The sequence below is a fragment of the Peromyscus leucopus genome, chromosome 6 (genome assembly GCF_004664715.2).
Source record: "Peromyscus leucopus breed LL Stock chromosome 6, UCI_PerLeu_2.1, whole genome shotgun sequence".
NCBI lineage: Eukaryota > Metazoa > Chordata > Mammalia > Rodentia > Cricetidae > Peromyscus > Peromyscus leucopus.
Genome location: NC_051068.1, coordinates 105233360 through 105257580, shown reverse-complemented (window position 1 = coordinate 105257580; position 24221 = coordinate 105233360). Strand labels below are relative to the sequence as shown.

Genomic DNA, 24221 nt, shown 5'->3' with positions numbered 1-24221 from the left:
TTGATGTTTATCCTGAGGAAAATCGTATTTGTATTTCAAAACGCGGTGAACTTCTGCTTCAATGGGAAGGAAGTTTGGAGATAAACGCAGCAGCAAGCAGCTCCACAGGCTGGTTCTACTGGTGGCTGCAGACAGGCGGGGTCACTCCCTGCACCCGATGGCCATCTACGTCCCACAGGCTCCACCCCCTACCACACAGAACACTAGGACACCAGAATACCTGCCTGGATCGGGGTTGTATTAGGGGGATGTGCTCCTAAGCGCTGTAGCTGGGCCGGCCGGTGCTACTTAGTGGGCCGTGTTCTGCGTTTCGGGCGCGTCTACAAAGAGGCAGCTTAAGGAAAGTGACAGCCGGAGCCACCAGCCTCCGCCCGCGAGGGCTGCCCAGGCTCACAGCTCAGAAGCCGGCTGCGAGCGCGCGCCTGCCTGGATCCACTGACAGCGCCAAGCCTCCCCCTCCCCGTCGGCCGCCGCTGGCCGGCCACTGCTCATGACGTCACGGCCCAGCGACGCAACCCCGAGGAAAGACCCCCCCCAACTTCCGGCCGCCTGTCCCTCGCCCGAACAGAGCGCAAAAGGTAGCGAGCGAGAACGAGGTGAGGGAGGCGTGGAGGGAGGAATGGAAAATGAGAGCGTAGTGTGGCACAGGAAGAGGACGAGCACAGGAAGCGGAGGGCTGGTGTGGGGTGAGTCTGTGACACTGTCAGGCATTTGTCAGGGACAGCCATGGGCCCTTCTTCCCCCCTGCCGCGGGCCCGGGGTGGCTGTCTCTTCCCGTACCCGGCTGAGGCTGCCCGAGAGCTGTGGTTCACTGCTTCATGTGAGTGTCACCAGAGGGTCTAGGGAAGGTGGGCAGCGATTCAGAGTTCTTTCTTCCCCTCTCTCACCGGGGAAAGAGAACCTGACCTTGCAAGTGCTAGTAGGCAGCGTGGCCAGACCTCCACCCGCGTGCCACGAGCAAACAGGCAACGCTTGGCCCCTTTTGAATCACCTAAGTTTGGGAAGTGAATACATGGCCGAGGGGAAGCATGCTGCTGGAGGCAGGGGATGGATTCATAAGCGTGTTTACTTCTCATTGAGTGTGCAAAGGATTTCCAGTGTTTGTACGTGGGGAGGGGTTAAAGAGAGAAATTTACTGATTCAGCAAATGCTAGAAACCCCAGTTATCACTATACTCCGGGCAGCGTTTAACGTTATTAGGTAAAGATCGGTAAACAAAGTAGAAAGAAAGATCAATAAAAACGGACAAAGATTCCAGTCATTGTCTCCCAGCATAGGTTTTTATTGTTGAAGTAAAGCCCTAAAAGTAAGATATTAATATGATTGCGTGCATGCCTGACTGAGTTTCTGTGCAAAACTTGTGTGCACGTGACCATGGAGGCTAGAAAGCATCAGATCCCCTGGAACTGGATTACCAGTGATTGTGATCCCCCAGTGTGAGTTCAGGGAACCGAACCTGGATTCCCTGCAACAGCATTAAGCGCTTTTAACTGCTGAGCTATCTCTCCAGGCCCCATATTATATTTTAGATTATAAATACTGATCAGGAAAAGTATTAACAGTAAAGAAAGGCATATTATTTGGCATTGTAATGTGGCCAAAGAAGATGTATCTCAACAAAGATGGCTTTCTTGGAAGGCTGTGACACAAATGAAATTAACTATGATGTATCTCAACAAAGATGGCTTTCTTGGAAGGCTGTGACACAAATGAAATTAACTATGCAGATAATCTTCAGAGGGTGCCATCAGTCAGTAGACCCAGCCATTCCAAAGACTGTGAAACAGAAACTTACCAAAATATCAGGGAAGCCTGGAGGCTCAGAATTGTGAGAAGGGATTAAAGATGGAGACAGTATCAGAGCGAGCCAGCTGGTCATGGTGGTGAGGTGGGGGTGAAAGCCACTTACAAGGGTTTCAGCAGCCAAGTAATGTTATCCAACTTCTTTTTAAGAGGGTTACTCAGTAGACTGAGGGCAGACGTGGGAAAGGCAATCAGGAGGTTTTTGTTTGTCTTCAAAGGAAACATAATAGTGGCTACAATATAGTTACTAAGATGTGTCCAGTCATATTCTTGGAGTACCCAGTGAACACACATAAGGGAACTATGGATGGCAGTTTGTTTTCATTAGTACGATTAGTGACTTTTGAAGAGAATGACCATCTATTAAAAAATGAAATTGTGAATTTTTATGAATGCAGGAATAGTAAAGTTTAAAATTGAAGCACCTCATTGTCATCATTTAATATCTGACTTCCTGTGTCCTCATCAGTAAAGAGAAAACAGGCTTTCTGGCAAGGAGACAAAAATCTAGAATAACTAGGAACTTTCACAGAAAACAGTTTTAGGTCTTCTGTGAGTTTTAGCACAGCTTGGTTTAAAAATTACCTGTGGGACTGATGCTAGTTGCTGCAATATAGTTTATTTCTGAAGTATATTGCTCTCATTATATTTAATTGTAATATTTGTCTTTAAATTCTGAATTTTGATACCTTATTAAATACCAGCAGGAATTTTAAAGTGGTTCTAAAGGTACCATATCATGTTTTTGTTAGAGTACAATAACTTGGTAATTAGATTATGAAGCAACTGAGGGAATGTTTGGAAGGTAAAAATAGGGATGAAAGGAAGAAGAGAAAAAACATACTGCTGTGATTCTATGATTACTAATAATTCTGAAATACATTTTTTCTCACATTTACGTATCTTTAATTGGAATGTATTTTAAAATTATTGACATCTTAAGATTACTGTAGACTGCCAGCTGATGACATAGTTTTCATTGTATCATTTATGAATAATTCATCATAAGTTAATGTTGATATTCTGTTATGTGCCATGTTAGAATGTAGCAATTAAGAATAATTTCTGAAGCCTGCTGGTGGTGGTGGTGGTGACGACGATGGTGACGTTAATGACGGCGCACGCCTTTAATCCCAGCACTTGGGAAGCAGAGGCAGGTAGATCTCTGTGAGTTTGAGGCCAGCTTGGACTACAGAGTGAGTTCCAGGAAAGGCTCCAAAGCTACACAGAGAAATTCTGTCTACAAACAAACAAAACAACAACAAAATTTCTATTTTATGTATACTTGTAGTGATTATGATTTAGAGTTAAAATGAAGATACTGTGTATTTAGAAATACAGGAAAACTAAAATAAGTAGTAATATAAAACAAAAGTCTAGGGCTAAATTTAAACGATTTTCAGTAAACATGCACGTCTTTAATCCCAGCACTTGGGAGGCAGAGACAGGCGGGTCTTTGTGAGTTCAAGGCCAGCCTGGTCTACAGAGCGAGATCCAGGAAGGCGCAAAGCTACACAGAGAAACCCTGTCACAAAAAACCAATACACACATACACACACATATATATGAATGAGACATATTAGAATGGCTTACAGACTATGGCCCAGTTAGTTCATCAGTGGTTGTCTACCAACGGCAGGTCCAAGAATCTACTAGTTGTTCAGTTCATGAGGCTGAATGTCTCAGCTGATCTTAAGTGTGCAACAGAATTCCAAAGAAATAGGCTCTAATGCCAGTGAAGGAATGGATGTGCCAAGGAATAGAATGAGAACCGTCAAAGAGCAAGCTTCCTTCTTCCGTGACCTTTATGTCGGCTGCCAGCAGGTGTGGCCCAAATTAAAGGTGGATCTTCCTACTTCAAATGATTTAATTAAGAAAAAAATCCTTCACAGGTGTACCCAGCCACTTAGGTTTTAGTTAATTCCAGATGCAGTCAGGTTGGCAACCAAGAATAGGCATCAAAATGTGTCTAAGGGATAAAGAGCATTGTAACAGTTGAATCTACAATCCATGTGTAAAGGAAATTCAATTATATATGCTGCTGCTGTATGTATAAATGAAATTAAAACAGCATCTTATGAAGCCATCATGATTTTATACATGATGTAGACTTGATGAAATTGAGTACTGAGAAGTACTATATCTAAAAAAGTATATTTTTACCTAAGTGTTACTCTGAAGTAATGAAATTAGGAATTCCAAGAATTAGAGGGGCATTTCCAAATTTTTGTAGAACCCTTGTGCTATAAAGTAAAATTAAAATTCTACACATAAAACTTTATTTCCATTAATTTAAAAGAAAATATTGGTTTTCTCACTTTTAGAACCTGGTGCCAGAGTAGTTGGTAGTTAAAAGAAATCACAGGCAACTTGGATGAAGTAGGAATTTCAGCTAAGGAGATTGCAGAGTTGAAAAATACATCAAAGATAGGAATCTCTAAAAGTAATATCTTAGGTTGTATTTTACTCTTTGATTTGTACTCTAAATTCATACATTTGGTGTTGTGTGTAAGGAGTATCATGTTTTAATTGCTCTCTTTGTTTCATGAAATAGGATCACAAGTTGGGACAAAATTAATTTCATGAAACAATTTAAATAATGCCTTTCCAGTTTTTTTATTAGTAAAGAAAAAAACTCTTTGTTTTCATCAGTAAAGTGCAAAAATATGTTTGATGTGTTGCCTTCTCTGCCCTTTTTTTCTCTCTGCATAAAGTTCTTATATGTGCATGTATTGTACATACAATTAAGTGTTAAATCTATTTTGATCTCATATTTTTAACAAATTATTATAGAGAGTGAGGAAGTATCTCTCAAACCATCTAGACAATACAAGTTTCAATAAATGCTAATGTTTGCTTTTCACTTCAGGTTCCATCATTCATTAGATTGGAAAATGCTTGATAATTATGTTTGGAGAAATTATAGCATCCTCATTAAAAGAATTAGCTCCAGCATCTGACAGACTTGAGTTTCAATCCTCATTTACTAAATAACTGTACTACCTGGGCAAATTAATTTTAATTCCAGTTATCTTGTATTCATAAATGATTCATGTACTTAGCAAATACTAAATATTCTACAGTTGTCACATCTTATTCCTGTTATCATCTGTGAGAAATGTTGTGCATATTCGCATATTAAAAGCTCTAAACACACTAAAGAAACGTTAAAAAAAGACTTAATTTAGTTTGTGTATGTGTGCATATATGTACCTACATTTGTATGTACACCCTTATGTGCATGCCTGAAGCCTGCAGAGGCCAGATGACCTGGAACTGGAGTTACACGTGGTTGTGAGTTTCCCTGTGGATGCTGGGAATTAAACCCGATTTCTCTGGAAAAAAAAAAAAAATAGAGGAGGTTTTGAACACTGCACCATTTCTCCAGCCCCAAGGAGACTTGATATTTTAAAAATTAGCCTGTAGTTTGTACTAGGGTAAGATCCTTATAGAGTAATTAACTAGTACAGTGAGCACTGGCTTGAACAGTCGAAGGTTTGAGCTTCCAGTGTTGTTAACTTGGCACCGTCTCCCTAAACTACATTTATTTTGCCCCCTTCTTTCTGCTTGTTTTCCTCCTTTGTTTGAAAGCTTGGTGACTGCTCATTTTCTCTATTGTAAACCCAGCATGAGACAAAATGGGGGATTTTAAGTGAGGTTGAGATCATGAACATGGATGGAAATTACTTTTAGGAACCTGGCAGCCAACAAATGGGGAATAATCGTGTCAACATTTGCATATGCCTTGCTTAAAGATTTTGACCTTCAGTCATTTTATTATTAGCCCTGGGTGACAAGGGTAACCGTAAACTGCCTAGTGATGATTTGTGATCCTAAGAAGACATCTATCCCAAACTCTGATCAACAGTGTTCAGGCAACAGGTGAAGAAAGGGCCCTGTGGAGGGGCAAGAAAGCAGTGGAAAGGATCCTAATATCAATCAACAAAGTGAAACAGGGAAAAGTTGGTCACATAGCCTGTCAAGCGTGTTTTTCACTTAGGTTTGTTGACTGTAACCACCTTTTCTAAAGAATTGTATTTTTTCCCTCAGTGCTCCATATTGCTAGAAAACACTAACAAAAACTTAGGTATTGGTTGCTATGACAAAACACTAACCAAAAGCAACTTGGGCATGGAACAATTTTATTTCTGCTTACCCTTTCAGGTTGCAGTGAAGTCAGAGCAGGAACTTCAGGCAGGAACCTGAAGCAGAAGCCGAGGAATAGTGCTTCATGCAGCTCTCCTGCTCATTGAGCTGGCTTTCTTACATAGCTCAGGGCCACCTGCCCAGGGATAACACTACTTGCTTCTTTCAGGGAGTCAGGCTGCAGTCTGCTGTTTTTGATGCTGTCTAGTTTCCTTTCTCCAGTAGTTTGCTTAATAAGTGAAGATCTTTTTAGTTTCCACAGACATATGGCAGTTCCTGTTTGTAGGTAAAGTATGCAAAGATTTTCAAGTGGCTTTGATGTATTACTAAGGCCAGGACAGCTCACAAAAATTAAGCTTCCTGGCTGATCTAATGTAGGATACTTAATGGTCTGTATGACAAAGGCAAACAGACAAGGACATTGACAAACTATATCAGTCTGTAAGTTACATTTTTATTGTTTATGACCTTAACCCTTCAGAAAAACATAAGAATGGTAACTTGAGAACTAGAAGGAAAAATAACAACACTAAGCAGCCCACTGTATTCTAGGTTTCTTGAAGGTAAAGATTATCTGGATACCTTTTTTGGTGTGTTCCAAGAATTTTCCTCAGTGCCCTACATATGGTATTTTTGGCACCATTTTTCTGCCATGTGCCAAAATTCTTAATTAGTATTATTTATACTAAACCATTTGCCCTTCATCAACGTGGTCGTGTGTGTGTGTGTGTGTGTGTGTGTGTGTGTGTGTGTGTGTGTGTGTGTGTTTTATAATGGAAAACTCAGGTTAAATAAATTGTTGGCGATCACTCAGCTGTTAAGTGGCAGAGGGGCAAAGACTAGGTTTTGATCTGGCCTCTGTGACTTCCTCGTCTGTTACTGTTGCCCCTCTTACGGTACATTTTTAGTATGTATGAGGAGTGACGAGAGCACACAGTATTCCTGTTCTCAAGTGCTCAGTGTTACTTGTTTGACACTAGAAGATGACGTCTACTGAGTATGAGTATGTCATTTGATTGTTATGGTAATGTGTGGTTTGTATAGGAATGGTCACCATAGACTCCTGTATTTGAATGCTTGGTCACCAGGAAGTGGCACTGCTAGAGGTGGCCTAGTTGGAGGAAGGGTACCACTAGGGGTGGGCTTTGAGGTTTCAAATGTTAAGGCAGGTCCAGTGTCTCGCTCTTCTTGCTGTCTGCTGATCCAGATGTAGAACTTAAATGTTTTCTTTACAAGAGTTGTCATGGCCATGGTGTCTCTTCACAGCAATAAAACTAACTAGGACAGTAGACGAAACTGAAAATACATGAAAAGATTGTTGTAACTCAAGAAACTGAACCCCTGAGACAGTATATCAGTTTTCCTTAGCTTCATATATCCATTTCTTTTTTATCTCTAAGATCCCAACTCTGCAAACATTTGAGAAATGACATTGTATTCTGTGTTTATTTTGCTTAAAATGGAAGAATTTAAAAGGCTGTCTTTATTTTGAATTTATGTACTTTTTTGTCCATATTTTTAATGGCTAAAATAAAGGCTTGTAGAGAACATGCGGTTTACCTTTCCATATTAAATTCTGTTTATGTATTCCGTGTTATTATCAACTTGTTTTATAGCATTTTATTTTGGGTTTTGCATTGTCCCATCATATATTGTCAATTTTAGCACATTTTGGAGGTTTATTTTCTTAATGAAGAATGTAAACATCTCCGAATGTTTATAATGTAGGGTGGATATTAAATGGTCATTTGACATTTTAAAGCAGTCATATATTACTTGTTGAACAGTTTTAATTATAAAATCATTTAGTGAGTGTGGTGTCATTCAATGAAAATCAGGATTATTTCTGCAATGCTTTTGTCATTCTTTTATTTTTTAACTATAAATCTGTAGTAAATCAGGTAAATAAGAATAACTTATATTGTTAATAATGCTTAATCTCAGTTTTGAGTATATTTTTCTTAATAGCATCCAGTTTTATACAGTGAGTAATCTCAGAATATTCACTTACATTAATTTTGCTGTACCTAAACAGAATACTTTTTCTTTGAATTTCTTTGTAATTGTATTTGTAAATTACAAAAAATACACTTTTTAAAATAATTGTAAAAATTCTAAATTTGTTACAATGTCATTGTTAGGTCTCAGTAGTCCATGTATCTGGAAATGAGCTCCAGCTAGTCTATAGAAGGGTTTCTGACAGTTTAATAAAAGCCAGCATTCATCGGAAACTTGTGAAATGATCCCCATCTGCCAAAAGTAGTCGTTTTCCTCAGCCTCTTGCACACTCTTTCATCTCTCCTCCTGCTCTCACTGTGCTCTATTCTCTATCTTGCTAGCTCCCTGTCTCCTCTTCTTTTCTGTCCTTTCCCAACCCTGGCCATGACCAGTCTGCTTTCCCTCTGCTCTGTACTCTTTCAGATAACTCTGGATATTTTCTCTCTCTCATTCATAGTAAAGTCCTTCTCCATGATAGTGAAGTGGTCATGTGAGCAGTTTCTTTACTGTGTCCCCTTGCATACATTCATGGTATATGTACTAGCATTATTTTCTGAGTGGACACATGATTAATGTTGATGATTTTCGTAAGTCTCGATATTTTTGGCTTTTAGTAGTTAGCTTTTCTTCTTCACACTTGTCCTGAGAATTTTCGGTGCACATAACTCAGCAAACAGTGAAACTATCCAGTATGGAAAAGTGAGGCCTAGAGGAGGAAGGGAGTCAGCAGTTCTGTTTGCTTTAGAACACAGGTGTGTACTCACAGCTCAGCATGTGTTATTGTGTCCTCTTCCTATAGTGTAGGCTACTGAGCTCATTTTGGGATATTCTACAGCATATAAAGCTTTCAAGTTTTTCAGCCTTAAATCTAGTATTTATTTTCTGCACTGAAGAACAAAGTACATTTCTAAGTAGATTACTCTTCCTAATAGATGCAGGCATTAGTTTACTCAATATTTCTACCCTGTTTTTTTTTTTTTTTTCTGTTTCTTTTTGTATGTGTATGTATTGTATGTGTGCGTGTGTGCACGTGCGCGCACATGAGTGCATGTGATTACTAGGTAAGGCTAGTGCAAAACAGTTTTCTTAGGGTATCTCCTGCCTCCTTCCAAGCCTAGAATTCCAGGTGGCTGCTGTGCCTCCCAGCTTTTACCTGGGTTCTCTTGCATGTGTGACAAGCACTTTAGCCACTGAGCCATCTGCCCAGGCCCTGCTTGCTTGTGTTCTCCAAAGGGAACATTTTTATGGTGTTGATCAGTTATAGGAGAACATGTTTTTCCCTCAGTTGCTTTCTCAGTTTACTATAAAATAAAAGTGTATTCTTTCCTTCCACAGTATGTTTATTACTTTCATGTTTTATTTAGGATTTTCTGCCGATTCTGGACAAAGATGGCAACCAATGATGCTGTTCTGAAGAGGTTAGAGCAGAAGGGTGCAGAGGCAGACCAGATCATTGACTACCTCAAGCAGCAGGTTGCTCTTCTCAAGGAGAAAGCAGGTAAGGACATTCTAATAATGACAGATTATAATGATAAATTCTAATAATGACAGTTAAATGTTTACTGTGTAAATTATAACTTGATCATTTTAATTATGGCTTTTAGATTCCTTTAATTTTTGACTATGAACATATTCTAGGGTTATGATAAATTAGAATTGATATATAGTAAATGTCATGATTTGCTTTCTGTTATGATAAAAGACCGAAGGAATTTGAATAGGAAAGGGTTTATTTCAACTTGCAGCTTATAGTCTAATATGAAGGGAAGTCGAGGCAGGAACCGAAGAAGAGGTCATGGAGGAACACTGCTTACTGGCTTGCTATCCATGACTTGCTTAATTGCTTTCTTATACAACCAGGACCACCTGTCCAGGAGAGGTGCCACCCCAGGTCAGACTCTCCCCTGTTAATCATTAGTCAAAAAAAAAAAAATGCCCTACACACTTGTCTAGTACAACCTGACAAGGCTTTTCTCAATTGAAGTTCATTTTTTTTTAATGACTCTTAACTTGTATAAAGTTGACAAAAAAACTAACCACAGCGGTAAATATATATTTAAAAAATATATTGTATTTTTGGACTGATAAAAGAAGAGTCTATTGTTTAGAATTAGTTGCTGTATTATTAGAGGTTAATGAAATCAAACATTAATAGTTACTTTGATGTTTTATGGGTCAAGATGTGTTTTTCATATTTGTTCTTTGAAGTTTTTGAGAAATTGCTGCAGTGGGTACAAAAACTTCTACTAAATTTCTTAAGGATTTGATTTGATTGAATTCAGTATTCATTTCTCAGTAACCATTGTTGTTGGTACTGTAATCGAAATTCCAAAATGTTGTGCTGTCACTAATTTAAATAAATGCTTTTTTTCCTATGAAAAGCTAAGAATGGCTTACAGAAACCTTGTAAGGATTGTCAAACCTTGTTTTAATCCTTTCTTCCTCATGTTTCCTAGTATTTCCCTTATGATCCTTAATATTCTTTCCATTAATAAGGTAAAGAGATTGAAGATGTTCTGTATGAAATAATAAATGTTGTAAATAGAATTTTCTTCATAAACATGGCTGTCAGTGCTCTGTTGCTGTGAGGAGACTCCATGAGCATGGCAACTCTTATAAAGTAAACATTTAATTGGGGCTGGCTTACAGTTCAAAAGGTTTGGTCCATTATCATGGCAGGGAGCAGGAGGGTGTGCTGGCAGACATGGTGCTGGAGAAAAAGCTGAGAGTTCTACATCTTGATCCACAGGCAACAAAAAGAGACTGTGTCACTCTGTATAGCTTGACCTTAAGTGATCTCAAAGCCCACCCCCACAGTGACATAACTTCCTCCAATAAGTCCATACCTCCTAATAGTGCCACTCCCTATGAGCCAAGTATTCAAACACACGAGTCTACGGAGGCCATTCCTACTCATTGCACTCCTGGCCCCCATAGGCTTGTATTCATACCAATATGCAGAAATGCATTCAGTCCAACTTCAAAAGTTCAAAGTTTCTTCTGAGATTCATGCAATCTCTTAACTGTAAAATCAAAAAGCAGATCACCTACTTCCAACATACAATGGCACAGGATATACATTACTATTCCAAAAAGGAGCATAGTGAGGAAATACTGGATCAAAGTAAGACCAAAAACCAGCTGGGCAAACTCCAAACTCTGCATCTCCATGTATGATGTCAAAATGCTCTTCAGATCTCCAACTCCTTTCAGCTTTGTTGACTGCAACACACTTCTCTCTCTTGGGCTGGTTCCATTCTCTGTTAGCAGTTCTCCTCAGCAGGTATCCCATGGCTCTGGCATCTCCAACACCTGGTCTCCAGGGCAATCCAAGTTTCACCTTCACAGCTTCACACAATGGCCTCTCTGGCCCTCCATGCAGGCCTCAACAGCTTTCCTGAGTCATGGAGGCAAATTCCCTAACCCCTTCTATTCTTGACTCTAAAGCCAGAACCTCTTGGTTTTAACAGCCAAGTTCTGCTGCTCTCTAAGACTGGAACATGGCCTCTCATTCAATTACATCTTCATTAACTTTTGTTTCTATGGTTTCCTTTATTGCCTAAACTTGCTTTGTAGACCAGGTTGGCTTTGAATTTAGAGATTCTCCAGCCTCTGCCTTCTGAGTGCTGGGATTAAAGGTGTGTACCACCACACCCAGCTCTGAGCTTTTCTAAATTGGAAATTTAGCTAGGTGGAGTCTTGCCCTGAGGTCACCCCTCCCTTTATTCCACTTAACATCTGGCTCTTCTTTAATTAAGACTTAGCTCCATTCCACTTCTTGATACCCTTTTGTTCTCAGTCTGTACATTGTGTATTTTTCCTTGCTCAGTTTGCTCCTTTTCATTATAAATCTTCATGAGAGTGACCACTAATAACCACAAGACTATACTAGTCTGTTCTGAGATTTTCTTTGTAAATGCAATTAGTCCAAAACTCTTTACTGCAGCCTTAGGCAGACTTCGAGGACAAGGGCAAAATCAGACACATTCTTATCCAGAGTATCACAAGACTGATCTCTAGGCCACATACTAAAATTCTTCTCCTTGGAAACCTCTTGAGCCAGGCCTCCACAGTTCAATCACACTCAGCACCACTGTCTTCCATGTTCCTCCTAGTATATCCCAAAGTCCCACTTAAAGCATTCAACTGCTTTTCTAATCCCAAAATCCACATTTCTCTAAGCAAAAGCATGGTCAGGCCTATCACAACAATACCCCAGTTCCTGGTCTTAGTTAAGGTTCTATTGCTGTGAAGAGATACCATGACCATGGCAACTCTTACAAAGGAAAACATTTAATTGGGGCTGGCTTACAGTTTCAGAGGTTTAGTCCATTGTCATGGGGAGAAGCATGGGCATTCAGGCAGACACCATACATCTTGATCCACAGGCAGCAGAAAGAGATTGTCACACTAGGCCTAGCTCGCCTCAAAGACCTCAGAGTTTGCCTCCACAGTGGCACACTTTTTCTGACCACACCTACTCCAACGAAGGCTATTGTGCTATTGCCTATGGGCCAAGCATTTAAACAGAGGAGTCTCTGGGGGCCATTTCTATTCAAACCACCACAATGGCATTTCCCGACTGGTGGTGGTGCACACCTTTAATCCCAGCACTCAGAAGCAGAGGCAGGTGGATCACTGAGTTTGAGGCCATCGTGGGTCTACAGAGTGAGTTTCAGGACAGCCAAGGCTACACAGAGAAACTTTGTCTCAAAAAAAAAAAAGGCCATTTCCTAGAGTCTTGACTAACATTTCACTTTTTCTAATTTAAATGTAAAGAACCATTCTAATTATTTACTTCTGTTGTTATTCTTTGTAGCCTAATCCTGTCATTCCTAGCTTATGTCCCACGTTGTAATAAATAACTTTGTAAAAATTTTTTAGTATTTCTTGGGCCGGGCGGTGGTGGCGCACGCCTTTAGTCCCAGCACTTGGGAGGCAGAGGCAGGTGGATCTCTGTGAGTTTGAGGCCAGCCTGGGCTACCAAGTGAGTTCCAGGAAAAGGCGCAAAGCTACACAGAGAAACCCTGTCTCGAAAAACCAAAAAAAAAAAAAAAATTTAGTATTTCTTAAGACATTTTTAATAAAATGCTATCTTTAACTTAAAAATGTAAGTCATAACAACGTTATGTACAAGAGAAAAAGAATTCCTAAGTAATAGCGATAATACATATTTCAATGAAAACTATCAGGGCATTACAAGTCCTAACACAAGTGGCGAATCATGTGTTATGTGATTAACACGCATAAAATTTCCAGTGTGAGGTTAACTAATTCCAGGCAGGTATTTAGTCTGCCTTCGCTCAAGCATCTAATGCCAGATGTAGGTTTTGCTTTTGTATTTGATTTACTCTAAGAATAAAGAATATGGGCTAGGGTGATACTTGGAGGTAGCCCATATGCTTGGGGCCTTGGGTTTGATCCCAGCACAGAAGAAAAAGATGAATGATCCTTACATCAAGCCCTCAATGATTAAGAGAGCACAATGTACATTTTGTGGTACTTGAGTCCTAAAAAATTCCAAATGTAATAAAAATGCTTTAGAATACATTATATTTGTATATGTAGTAGCTAGAGGGTCCAGACTAAAATAACTGTTTACATGGTTTACACTCATAAATATACAATTGCGTTCTAGAAAGTCTGGCTGAATATCTCAAATGCTTAGCTCCTGCCTAATAAATTCCAGAAATAGCTTCCAATATTGCAGCAACCCAAAATAATCCCACCTAGAGGATAGTTCCACTTCTGCTAAGAATTATTACTTGGTGTTATATTTTTTATTAGGTCTTAGACCTAATAAGCATCCTTATAGAAGATAGTGAAATGATTTTTCTGGGGACTGGGGAGATGTCACAGTTGGTACATTTTTTGCTGCTCAAGCATGAGAATTTGAGTTCTGTCCCCAAAACCCCTGTCACAAATCTAGGTGCAGGAATCATTTCCTATCATCCTAATGCTGAAGGGATAGAAGGATCCCTGGGGCCTGCTGGCTGGCCAACCAGTCTAGTTGAATGAACAAGCCCCAGGTTCAATGAAAGACCCTGTCTGAAAAAATAAGGAAGAGAATAAGTGAGAATATATTTGTTCCCTTGCATCTCTGGATTCCACATGCATATTTATGGTGCATGCACACTTGCAGACACACACACACACACACACACACACACACATACCGCAGGTAACCTTTTCTGTCCAACTCTTTTATTTTATAGATTTTTTTTTTCTCAAACTGACTGTGGATCAGATATATGCATGGGGGAGGAAGTACACTAAATGTATAGATTGAGTTCCTTGTTTTTAATCTGTAACTCATAATTTACATTATTTATGTTCTGTGGGAGTCTTACACCCAATGTCTCAATGACTACTAAGAAATTGTTAATATTAATAAATAGTAAACTGTCATAAAGCAACTGGCCAAATATTTGTTCCTATTGTTATCACAACTCTAATTATACTTATTATGCTCTTTTCAAATGATATTCAAACAAAACATTTGAAAGTACTTTTTAACTGAATTTTCTTGATTCTAGTTTTGCAGGCAACTCTGAGAGAAGAAAAGAAACTTCGAGTTGAAAATGCTAAACTGAAGAAAGAAATAGAAGAACTGAAGCAAGAGCTGATTCAGGCAGAAATCCAAAATGGAGGTGAGTGCAGACATGCTAGGAGGCTTGATTTACGAGGATTGTGTGATTTATTCTTTAAGTTTCCTTCTTATCCTCATGTCACTCCCACCGTCCATTTTCCCTCCTCTACAAGAAAACAGCATGTAGACTTAGAAAAGATGGTCGATCTCATCTGAGGTCAGAGAGTGTGGTAAAGCTGGTATTCAGAACCCATGCATTTCATGTGCTGTGGACTTGATTTGACCAGCACTGCCATTGCTGTTGAATACCTACTAAAGAAATAGCCACAGTAGTTAAGTAGTTATTGAACTTTTTCATGAGCATTTGTGTTAAATTACATACTTTTTATATACTTAGAAAACATCTGTCGCCAGCTGTGCTCAGTCTGTAACCCCAGGACTCAGAGGCTAGAGCAGGATGATTACTATAAATTTGAGACCATCCTGGGCCATATGATTTCCAGCCCAGCCTGGGCTTCAGGTAAATCCTATCTCAAAAAGTAAAAGAAAAAAATTGTTCTCAAAATATCTTTATTTTATAAGCCAAGACAATAAAACTTAGAATACAAAGTTACTTGCCTCAAAAAAATTTTTTTTTCAAAGAACTTGTCTTATTCATGTGATCAAATAATTATCAATTTGGTTCCAAATTATAAATAAAGTTAAAATTTTATTGAACTGATTTAAAAGCTGTTTCCGTTTTCGTGTGTGTGTGTGTGTGTGTGTGTGTGTGTGTGTGTGTGTGTGTGTGTGTGCGTGCGTGCTGGATTTGGGGGGGTAGGGCTAGGGGACATTCTATGTGTGCATGTTTGCACTTGTGAGGCACATTTTTCACATGCATGCAGAGGTCTGAGGTTGGTGTTGGGAATGACCTTTGAAGGCTTTTCTTCTTTATTCTTTGAGCAGGATCTCTCATCAGACTAAGCTTGCTGATGTGGCTAGTCCCACTAGGCGGCTTGCTCTGGTGATTCCCTTTCTCTGCTTCCCTAGTCTGGAAGTGCAAGCAGTCTACCATGGGCCAGCATTTGGCATTTATGTGGGTTCTGGGAATCTGAACTTCCGTCCTCATAATTGCCTGGCAAACACTTCAACCACTAAGCCATCTCATCAGCCCAGTGAAGCTTTTCTCTATTGTTGGCTTCTTTTGACATGCTGTCAACATGATATTTTGAATGTTGTTTGAATTCTTCCCTTAGCTAAATAAAATAAGGGGAAAATTAGTGACATATACTGTCTTAGGATTTCTGTTGCTATGAAGAGACACCATGAGCAAGGCAGCTCTTATAAAGGAAAACATTTAATTGGGGCTGGCTTACAGTTCAGAAGTTCGGTCCATTATCATCACAGTGGGGAGCATGGTGGCACCCAGGCTGACTTGGTGCTGGAGAAGGAGCTGAGAGTTCTACATCCTGATCTACAGGCAGCAGAAGGAGACTTTATGTCACTTTGGGTGTAACTTGATTTTAAGAGACCTCAAAGCCACCCCCACAGTGACATACTTCCTCTAATAAGGCCACACCTCCTTATAGTGCCACTCTCTATGAGCCAAGCATTCCAACGTGTGAGTCCTTGGGGGCATTCCCATTCAAACCACCGCAGGGCCTACCCTTAAGTGTGGTTAATATGTCCAGGGAAACTCCACTGGAGAAAACAATTTTTTTACAGCTGGCAGCTACATATTATATGCCAGGAAAAAAAATTGAGACTGGTACATATGTTCTCTAGTAGATTCGGAATGCAGCTGAAGAATTGAGAATATAGCTACAGAATTAAACGTAAGGTTTTTATCAGTAAAACTGCTTTTCGTTTCTCTCAATGCTAAAAAGTTACTCTAACCCACTTTATAGCCCCTTGTGAGATACATTTTTCCATGTTTTCTGGTGATACGTATTTTATTTTTAATATGTTAAAGAATTGCTAAAGTACAATATAAATAGTTGCCTTTTTTTCAGAGAGAGATTGCCGAGGCTGGAAGATGTCTGATGCATAATGCTAGAGTTATGGGCAGTAGTGAGCTGCCTGTAATGGGAATAAGGAACAGAACTCCAGTCCTCCGAAGGCCACAAGTGCTCTTAACTGTTGAGCTGTCTCTCCAGCCCTATCTATACACAGCTGTCTTTTTTTTTTTTTAAACATAGGAATATATAGACAGATAATGTTGTAGCTCTATTCACTGCCAGTGGGCCAGATTGTTAACTTATTGATGGCTCAGATTTATCATTTTGTAAAATAATGACATGTAATAAAACAGAATCTACTTAGGAAATTTAGGAGAATCTCGGGAGCTTTGAATAGTATTTAATACATAGTATGTTCATGACTTATGTTAGGTATTGATGTTATATACACCCTTCTTTAGTTACTTAGTGAATAAATGGAAGTGAAAATGTGGCCTTAGTAATTGTTAAAGTATACTTAATTTTTGATACCCTTTCTATAGCCTCAAATAATGGATACTTGATAGTCATATGTATTAGATTTTTCTCTTAAAAGGGGTTCACATTTAGGATTTACAAACCTATTGTTCCACTTTGTTTATGAGTTTAACATGAGTGACACTCTCTTCATTTTCTGTGTATCAGTGAAGCAAATTCCAGTCCCATCTGATACTCCCGTGCAAGCTAACTCTGCAGTTTCTGAAAATGCGAAGCTCTCTCCATCGGTGTCGACCACCTCTTCAAGTATAAAAGAGCAGATTAAAGGAGGGGGAGGAGAAGAAAAGAAAGTAAAAGAGAAAACTGAAAAGAAAGGTACTTTTCTTTGTTAGTCTTGTTTGACCTTTGACTGTTTAATCAGACAATGTTAATATTTATGATGCTAATAATGGTATCAAAAAGGAAGTCCAAACTTTTAGGAGCTAAGATAAAATTAAGAACGGTCTGTCATTAGGATATAGAAATTGAATCCTGAAGAATATGTGAAAACTGATGGCATTGACAAGGTAAAAGTGAGTTATGTTATGCAGAGGGATCACCGTAAATAAAAACATGAAAAGATAAGATGTATGACTAAACTTGGATGTGTAGTTGAAGCATTGTTCCAAAGAAGTCAGAGGTCAAAGTCGGCTTACAGTCATCTAGGCAAAATGGACAGTGACATCCAGTGAAAGCAGAACATTGAACTGAGGCATGAGGATGTTAAGGAACTGATAAAATACAACATGGCAAAGAAGTCTCACAGTCTGCTGAGGCAGCCACACTAAATACTGCAGTCAGCCCTACCTGTCCATTTCCTTCAGTCTTCATATGTAGTTAACCAGCGAATTCTTCAGTTCCTGTCACCAAGTGCTCTTGATTTGTGAGATGCCACATTGTTCAAGTTCTTAAGGTTCTGTGGTGGTATTGTGTTCCCCAAAATATTGTGCACCCTAATAAACTTGTCTGGGGTCAGAGTCAGAAGAGCCACTAGATACAAAGGCTAGAAAAATGGTGGCACTCACACCTTAAATCCTAGCATTCCAGAGATAGAAATCCCTCTGGATCTCTGTGAGTTCAAGGCCACATTGGAAACAGCCAGGCATGGTGACACATACCTTTAATCCCAAGAAGTGAGCCTTTAATCCCAGGGAGTGATGGCAAAAATGGAAAGGTATATAAGGCGTGAAGACCAGAAACTAGAAGCATTTGGCTGGTTAAGCTTTCAGGCTTCTAGCAGCAGTTCAGCTGAGATTCATTCTGGATGAGGACTCAGGCTTCTAGTCTGAGGAAACAGGGCCAGCTGAGGAACTGACGAGGTGAGGTAGATGTGGCTTGTTCAGCTTCTCTGATCTTCCAGCTTCACCTCAATACTTGGCCTCAGGTTTGATTTTATTAATAAGACCTTCTAAGATTCATGCTACAAGGTTCCTTCTTTCACCCTACCATGTTACTGAAGCAGCTTTTCTAGTAAACATCTGACTTCATTAGATTTGTATGTAAATCTGCTTTTATAATCCATTCTTATATATGCCTCCCATTATACTTATACTTATTTACATTTTTTTGGAAAATGCAGAACGTTTAAGGGCTTTATGAACTGACATAAAGCATTTGAGTATCCAATACTTGCCATTTCCTTTTGTAAATATCAGACCTTGTAGGGCCAGTGAAAGGCAGTCAGCACAGAGATCTTAAGATTTTGTCTAATCATTCTGTTCTCTAAGTGTTAATCTGTTGCTATGACTAACCAACTTCTAGTCAGTAGAGGATAAGAACACAAAACTCAACTGGGCTGTGTTCAGAACACTTCTGTCCAGTGAATCTTTCTGTGATGGCAGTCGTGTGCTACATTGTTCAGCAGGGTAGTCAAATTCTAAATATGGCTATTGAGCATTAAAATAAAATATGTGGATATATACATTGTTATAGTTTACAGTGCAGTATAGTGAATTGTGTATAATTTATCACACAAAGACAACATGATTTGGATGATTTTCTAATAATATCTTTATTTTTATTGTAAAAATCTTTGCTAATCTGTAATGGAAAAGGTGAGATTAAAAATTACCCATATTTAAACTAGTTCTGTCTCTTGTGAACTGCCTCTATAAATGTGAAATCCTTTCACCAGATCCTCCTTTCCTGTGCCATGCAGGTTTATTTTTCATGCCTCTGAATTCCTTGTCTATCTAATGTTAACGCATGCTTGTTATGCAATAGTACCCCTTTATGCAAAGGTTGGCTTAGAAATTTGGCACCATAAGAGATTAACAGTGGTGATGATGATAATCATAAAATAGAAGGATCAAAATAATGTGCTGGTTTTTTTTGTTTTGTTTTTAGAGAAATAGCTAAAGTTGTGTGGGTTTTATGACTTGAATATCCTTTGTGATAAAAAAAAAAAAAAAATGAATGATCTTTTTTTTTTCTGAACTTTTCAGCACTGGTACCAGAGACTTCTCTTGGTGTCTTCTGTTTGTCTGTCTGATTTCTGATGCTTACATATTCTCAATCCTTAGGGGAGAAAAAAGAGAAGAAGCAGCAGTCAGCAGCAGCAAGTGCTGACTCTAAGCCAGTAGATGTTTCACGTCTGGATCTTCGCATTGGTTGTATTATTACTGCCAAAAAGCATCCCGATGCCGATTCATTGTATGTAGAAGAAGTAGATGTGGGAGAAGCAGCCCCAAGGACAGTCGTCAGTGGACTGGTGAACCATGTTCCTCTAGAACAGGTGATCTGTCCCACTCAAATGACTGCCACTTACATGTGTCATCTCAAGTGAGCTACTCATATGTATTGCTTTAAATGATTAGTGTGTGAATTTCAAAATGATTAGTTGGGAGCGAGAGCAATGGCTCAGGGATATTAGGATCTCTTACTGATCTTGGAGAGGACCAGAGTTGGGTTTCCAGCACTCTCATGACAGCTCACTGTCTGTAACTCCATTTCCAGGCTATCCTACACCCTCCTCTGACTTTCACACCCACCAGGTACTCATCATGCACATACAGACATGCAGCAAAACACTCATAAAAATAAATAAATATAAAATAAGATGAATTCAGGTAAATTTCAAAAAAGGGTATATGAAACCACTCCAGACTTAAAGGCCTGAAAGATAAAATAAATTCAGTAGGACAGAAAGAAAGCATCATTTTTCCCCTGTGTGTTCTTGTGTTAATGTATGTGAGTACGATCTTGCATGTTCTTAGAATGAGTATGGAGGTCAGAGGACTATCTTGGTGTGAGCCTTTGCCTTCCACCTTTTTTGAGATAGATTCTCTTGTTTGCCACTGCAGACATATGGAAGGATGATGCCAAAACATTTTAGTTATCTTTCATAGTGTTTAAAATAATTACATGGAATTTGCTATGAAAATATGAATATCTTAATTATTAGAACTATTATTAGAACTAGGAGCTGAGTTTTTCCAGCATTCACTGCTTTTTCAAGGCAGAATTGACAACAATTCTTAGCATATACTCTACAAAGCAGTTACTCAGTGTATAGCTTCAACCTTGGTGTAATTGAGGTGGAGGGTCAGAGCTGAGTGCAAGGTCAGCTGTAGCTGGGTCATTTACTTTAGTCGTAATGCTGACCTAAATAATGTGCATGCTTGTTGTAATTTGATCCTGTGACAAATGTATATATAAGTGTTCCTCCTGAGTTCCATGTTTTTTGGCTAGTTTTTTTCAAAGAAATGGAGGACCAACTTTATACATTTCCAATTGGTTGTGGCTGAAATTTTACATTGAGCTGGTTTGTTCAGTTGTTTATTATTTAAATAAATATTTAATTGGAAAAAGTTCCACTGGTCTGGAAAGATGGCCTGGTGGTTAAGAACACTGGTTGTTTTTGCCTAGGTTCTCTTCCCAGTGCCCCCATGAAGACTCATGACCATCTACAACTCCAGTTCCAAGGGATTTGACACCCCTCTGGCCTCCACAGATACCAGGCACAGAAGTGCTTGTAGGTCAAACACTTATATATACATTTGGAAAAATCCAAAATACCCATATATATTTGAAAAACAAGGTTTCCGCTGTTGTGCTCATGACTTGCCAGTTTGAGTGATTTTCTTTTCATGTTTATGCAAGATATCAAACTTCATAGATAAAAATATTTTATATACATAGAGACACAGTTACATCCACAAAGGTAGCACATTTGATAAGTAGAGCATCGGTGTACCTGGAGTATTCTAAATGTGGTTATTCTAAATCTCTGCATATCTTTAGTCATTTCTTTTGTTCTGCACAGATGCAAAATCGAATGGTGATTTTACTTTGTAATCTGAAGCCTGCAAAAATGCGAGGAGTGCTGTCTCAAGCAATGGTGATGTGTGCTAGTTCACCAGAGAAAGTGGAAATTCTGGCCCCTCCCAGTGGGTCTGTTCCTGGAGACAGAGTTACTTTTGATGCTTTCCCTGGTACGTATTAATAATTATTTAAATAGTTTGGGAATCAGTTTCTACAGTGTTGTTTATAAAGCTTAGAGGTTTATATGTGTACTATGTGTGTATCAGAGGTTTTTCCTGAAATTTGCTTAAAATAGAGTGAGCTATATAACATAACCATCTTGCTGTCCATAAAGTCACACATGTACATGAAATACTACAGAGTATTTTCTCTTATAATGTAGCCTAGAATAATTTCAGAATGATTAGTCCTCTTATAGTAGATATAACCATTTCCAAGTGGTGATTTTTTGGCATATGTTAAGCAAGTTCAAAGGATTGGCTGTCATTAGTTTGAAGAATTTGTATTGTTGACATCATCTGTTTTTTGGTACCTCTAACAAAAAAGGAAAAGAAGGTTAGGAAAATACTGTCTAGGAGAAGGACATAGCATAAAAATGAGGATAGATTTCTCTGTAAGATACAGTTTAAGACACTTGAAATAGGTTTCCTTTTCTTATATTTTAGTGTGTGTGTGCACACATATGCAAGTGCAAGTATATATGCACACATAACATAGGTGTGCACGTGGACATCAAAAAACTATTGGTAATCAATTCTCCTTCCACCGTGTGACTCCTGAGAATCAAGCTCAGGTTGCTAAGTGTGCGTTTTACCTGATGAACCATCAAGACAGCCCAAGGTTTATTTTTACTCTTATTTCCAGCTAGCCTTGTAACCTATTGACTAGTGCCTTATTGAGAGACATTTTTGGTAAAGCAGAAAATTAACACTGAAATCAAGACTTTTTCAGTTGTCAGGGTCCAGTGTTCATAATGTAAAATTTTGGTTTTGTTTTGCATTTTTATGGTATGAAAATTTTCAAAGGATAAGCATACCGAGATACTCAGGTTTGGTTCTAGACCATACCATAGGATGAATATCTGTCTCCATGAACATTTTGGTTTTCCAGTTAGTATAAAAGTTATGTTTGGGGGCCAGGATTTTATGTTGTGGTTGCACAGTATTTTAATCCCAGCACTTGGGAGACAGAGACAGCGGATCTCTGAGTTCAAGGCCAGCCTGATCTACACAGAATAGTGAGACATTACAGTTTGTAGATCTAAGGAGAACACAATTGCTCTTCGTGGTTAGCTTTCCTCTGACACTGTGGTGTCATTACCATCATCTGATCTGAAAGGAGAGAGATCCCTCTTTGACTCCAGTCATTTTTTTTCAGTTACGCTTTCATTGTATGTTCTTCTAGAGCTGTCTCATTCATTGAACTATTCTTGTATTTCAGAAAAATGTGTTATGTATGTAGGCAGAGTTTTACTTTAGTTTTGTTTTCTCTTAAATTTTTTAGTCACTGAAGAGCTAAAAAAGGACAGACACCAGAGCCAAAAAAATTCTACCATTTTGTTATTTGTATGCTTATGAAATATGTATGGAGAGAGAGAACAGAGAATAAAGTATTTCCAGTAATAAGATAGTCTGCTTCCCTATCAGTAAGTAGAAGTTCTTTGGTCTGTTACTTATCTTTAAACTGAGACCAGAGATGCTTCACTCATCATTTGCCTTCTGTTGATTATAAAACACACATTGTCACTTATTGCAAAGAGAGAGATTAGGAGTGGTATCTGCATATTCCAGGGCCATTTGTTTCTTTTGTAAGCCACGGTGTGCCATATCAGGAGGCCTGGTGCTGTCCCGGGGTAGTAGGCTGTGGTGTCGTATTCTGCCTGTGCCTGCTGCTGGTGTGACTGCAGTTTATCTTCTCTCTCCTTCAGTTTCTCCATGTGTCATATCAGAACCAAGATTGTTGTATATATTTCAGGCAACAGCATGTGCTCCTAGTGTTTAGAAAGTGCTCCTCCTGTATTGTTACTGCTCCTCATATATTGCCCCTGCCACATGTAAAAGTCCAACACATCTGAATGGGCTCCTGTCTTCCCAGATTTTCTTTACATGCTGAAATGAATAGCTTACAATTTTCTTTGAGTAACTTGGGGCTGGGGATTTAGCCTAAAGGATAGCATGCTTGCCTAGCAGTCATAAAGCCTTGGGTTGATTCCCCAGCACTTCAGTAATAACACTAATGATGATAATTTGGGAAACAAATTACTAACCTATATTATCTGCAGAAATACTTCAAATATGTGTTTAGCGCTCCTAAGGAAATGACAATAACCATTTTATTTTACCAATCAAGAGCATACACTGCAGTGTGAAAATAAGGTGAAATGTGAGGATTCTGGTTGAAGCTTAGGATCAAATGCTGTCTGAACGCTCGAGAAGCCTGCTTATCCAGAGCGTCTGAAAGTGTCTGGGTGTTGCTTATGGAACGTCCTGCTTTCTCTCTGAACAGGAGAGCCTGACAAGGAGCTGAACCCTAAGAAGAAGATCTGGGAGCAGATCCAGCCTGACCTGCACACTAATGCTGAGTGTGTGGCCACATACAAAGGGGTTCCCTTTGAGGTGAAGGGGAAGGGAATTTGCAGGGCCCAAACCATGGCCAATAGCGGAATTAAATAAGTGCTCTGTTCCTGAAAGACATTGGTGACACCTTAATAACAATAAAGAGGAGTATATTTGTCATTTACCCATAAAATATGAGTTGCTCATTTTTTGTGAACTTTCTTTTTCTTCAAATCTTGCTTTAAGTCTGTTTTCTCTGATATTTTGTCACAGCAGCAGAAAACTGATTACCCAGAACTAGGATCGTACTATGATTATGTCTGACCGTGAGGTTTAACTGGTTTGTCCAAGAGTTGAAAAGATGGGGTTATGCCACTTAGAGAAAGCCTGAAATGAAGAAGGGAGAAGGAAGGA

General features: G+C 39.0%; 2 protein-coding genes across 8 annotated transcripts in view; one reads left to right on the top strand and one right to left on the bottom strand.

The window, feature by feature from the left end:
• Positions 1-498, bottom strand: part of Tbck (TBC1 domain containing kinase) — a 167974-nt gene extending 167476 nt beyond the window's left edge. For 2 of the 4 annotated variants that reach the window (XR_005091850.1, XM_028857027.2), the window contains exon 1: positions 225-498. The gene's annotated coding sequence lies outside the window, so the exon portion shown is untranslated. Of the gene's footprint in view, positions 1-220 lie in introns of all 4 variants that reach the window. The other 2 variants (XM_028857016.2, XM_028857006.2) reach the window with 2 other exon arrangements.
• Aimp1 (aminoacyl tRNA synthetase complex interacting multifunctional protein 1) lies at positions 494-24000 on the top strand. Of its 4 annotated transcripts, none has more exons than XM_028857058.2 (7): positions 494-578; positions 9312-9445; positions 14484-14597; positions 17158-17325; positions 19512-19723; positions 21254-21422; positions 23758-24000. In XM_028857058.2, exons 2-7 carry the CDS (start codon positions 9337-9339, stop codon positions 23922-23924), a joined length of 939 nt encoding a protein of 312 aa, XP_028712891.1. In that variant the 5' UTR covers positions 494-578; positions 9312-9336; the 3' UTR covers positions 23925-24000. The 4 variants fall into 4 exon arrangements, with proteins under 4 accessions (XP_028712891.1, XP_028712883.1, XP_028712878.1 ...); XM_028857050.2 differs by having other exon boundaries at positions 522-596; XM_028857045.1 differs by lacking the exon at positions 494-578 and adding an exon at positions 603-686.
• Positions 24001-24221: the final 221 nt, after the last annotated feature.

Bases quoted from the DNA above. Each gene is read 5' to 3' on its own strand.
- Aimp1 (XM_028857035.2), top strand. The intron at 19,724-21,253 runs GTGATCTGTCCC...TGTTCTGCACAG, and splicing joins ACCATGTTCCTCTAGAACAG to ATGCAAAATCGAATGGTGAT. The intron at 21,423-23,757 runs GTACGTATTAAT...CTCTCTGAACAG, and splicing joins TACTTTTGATGCTTTCCCTG to GAGAGCCTGACAAGGAGCTG.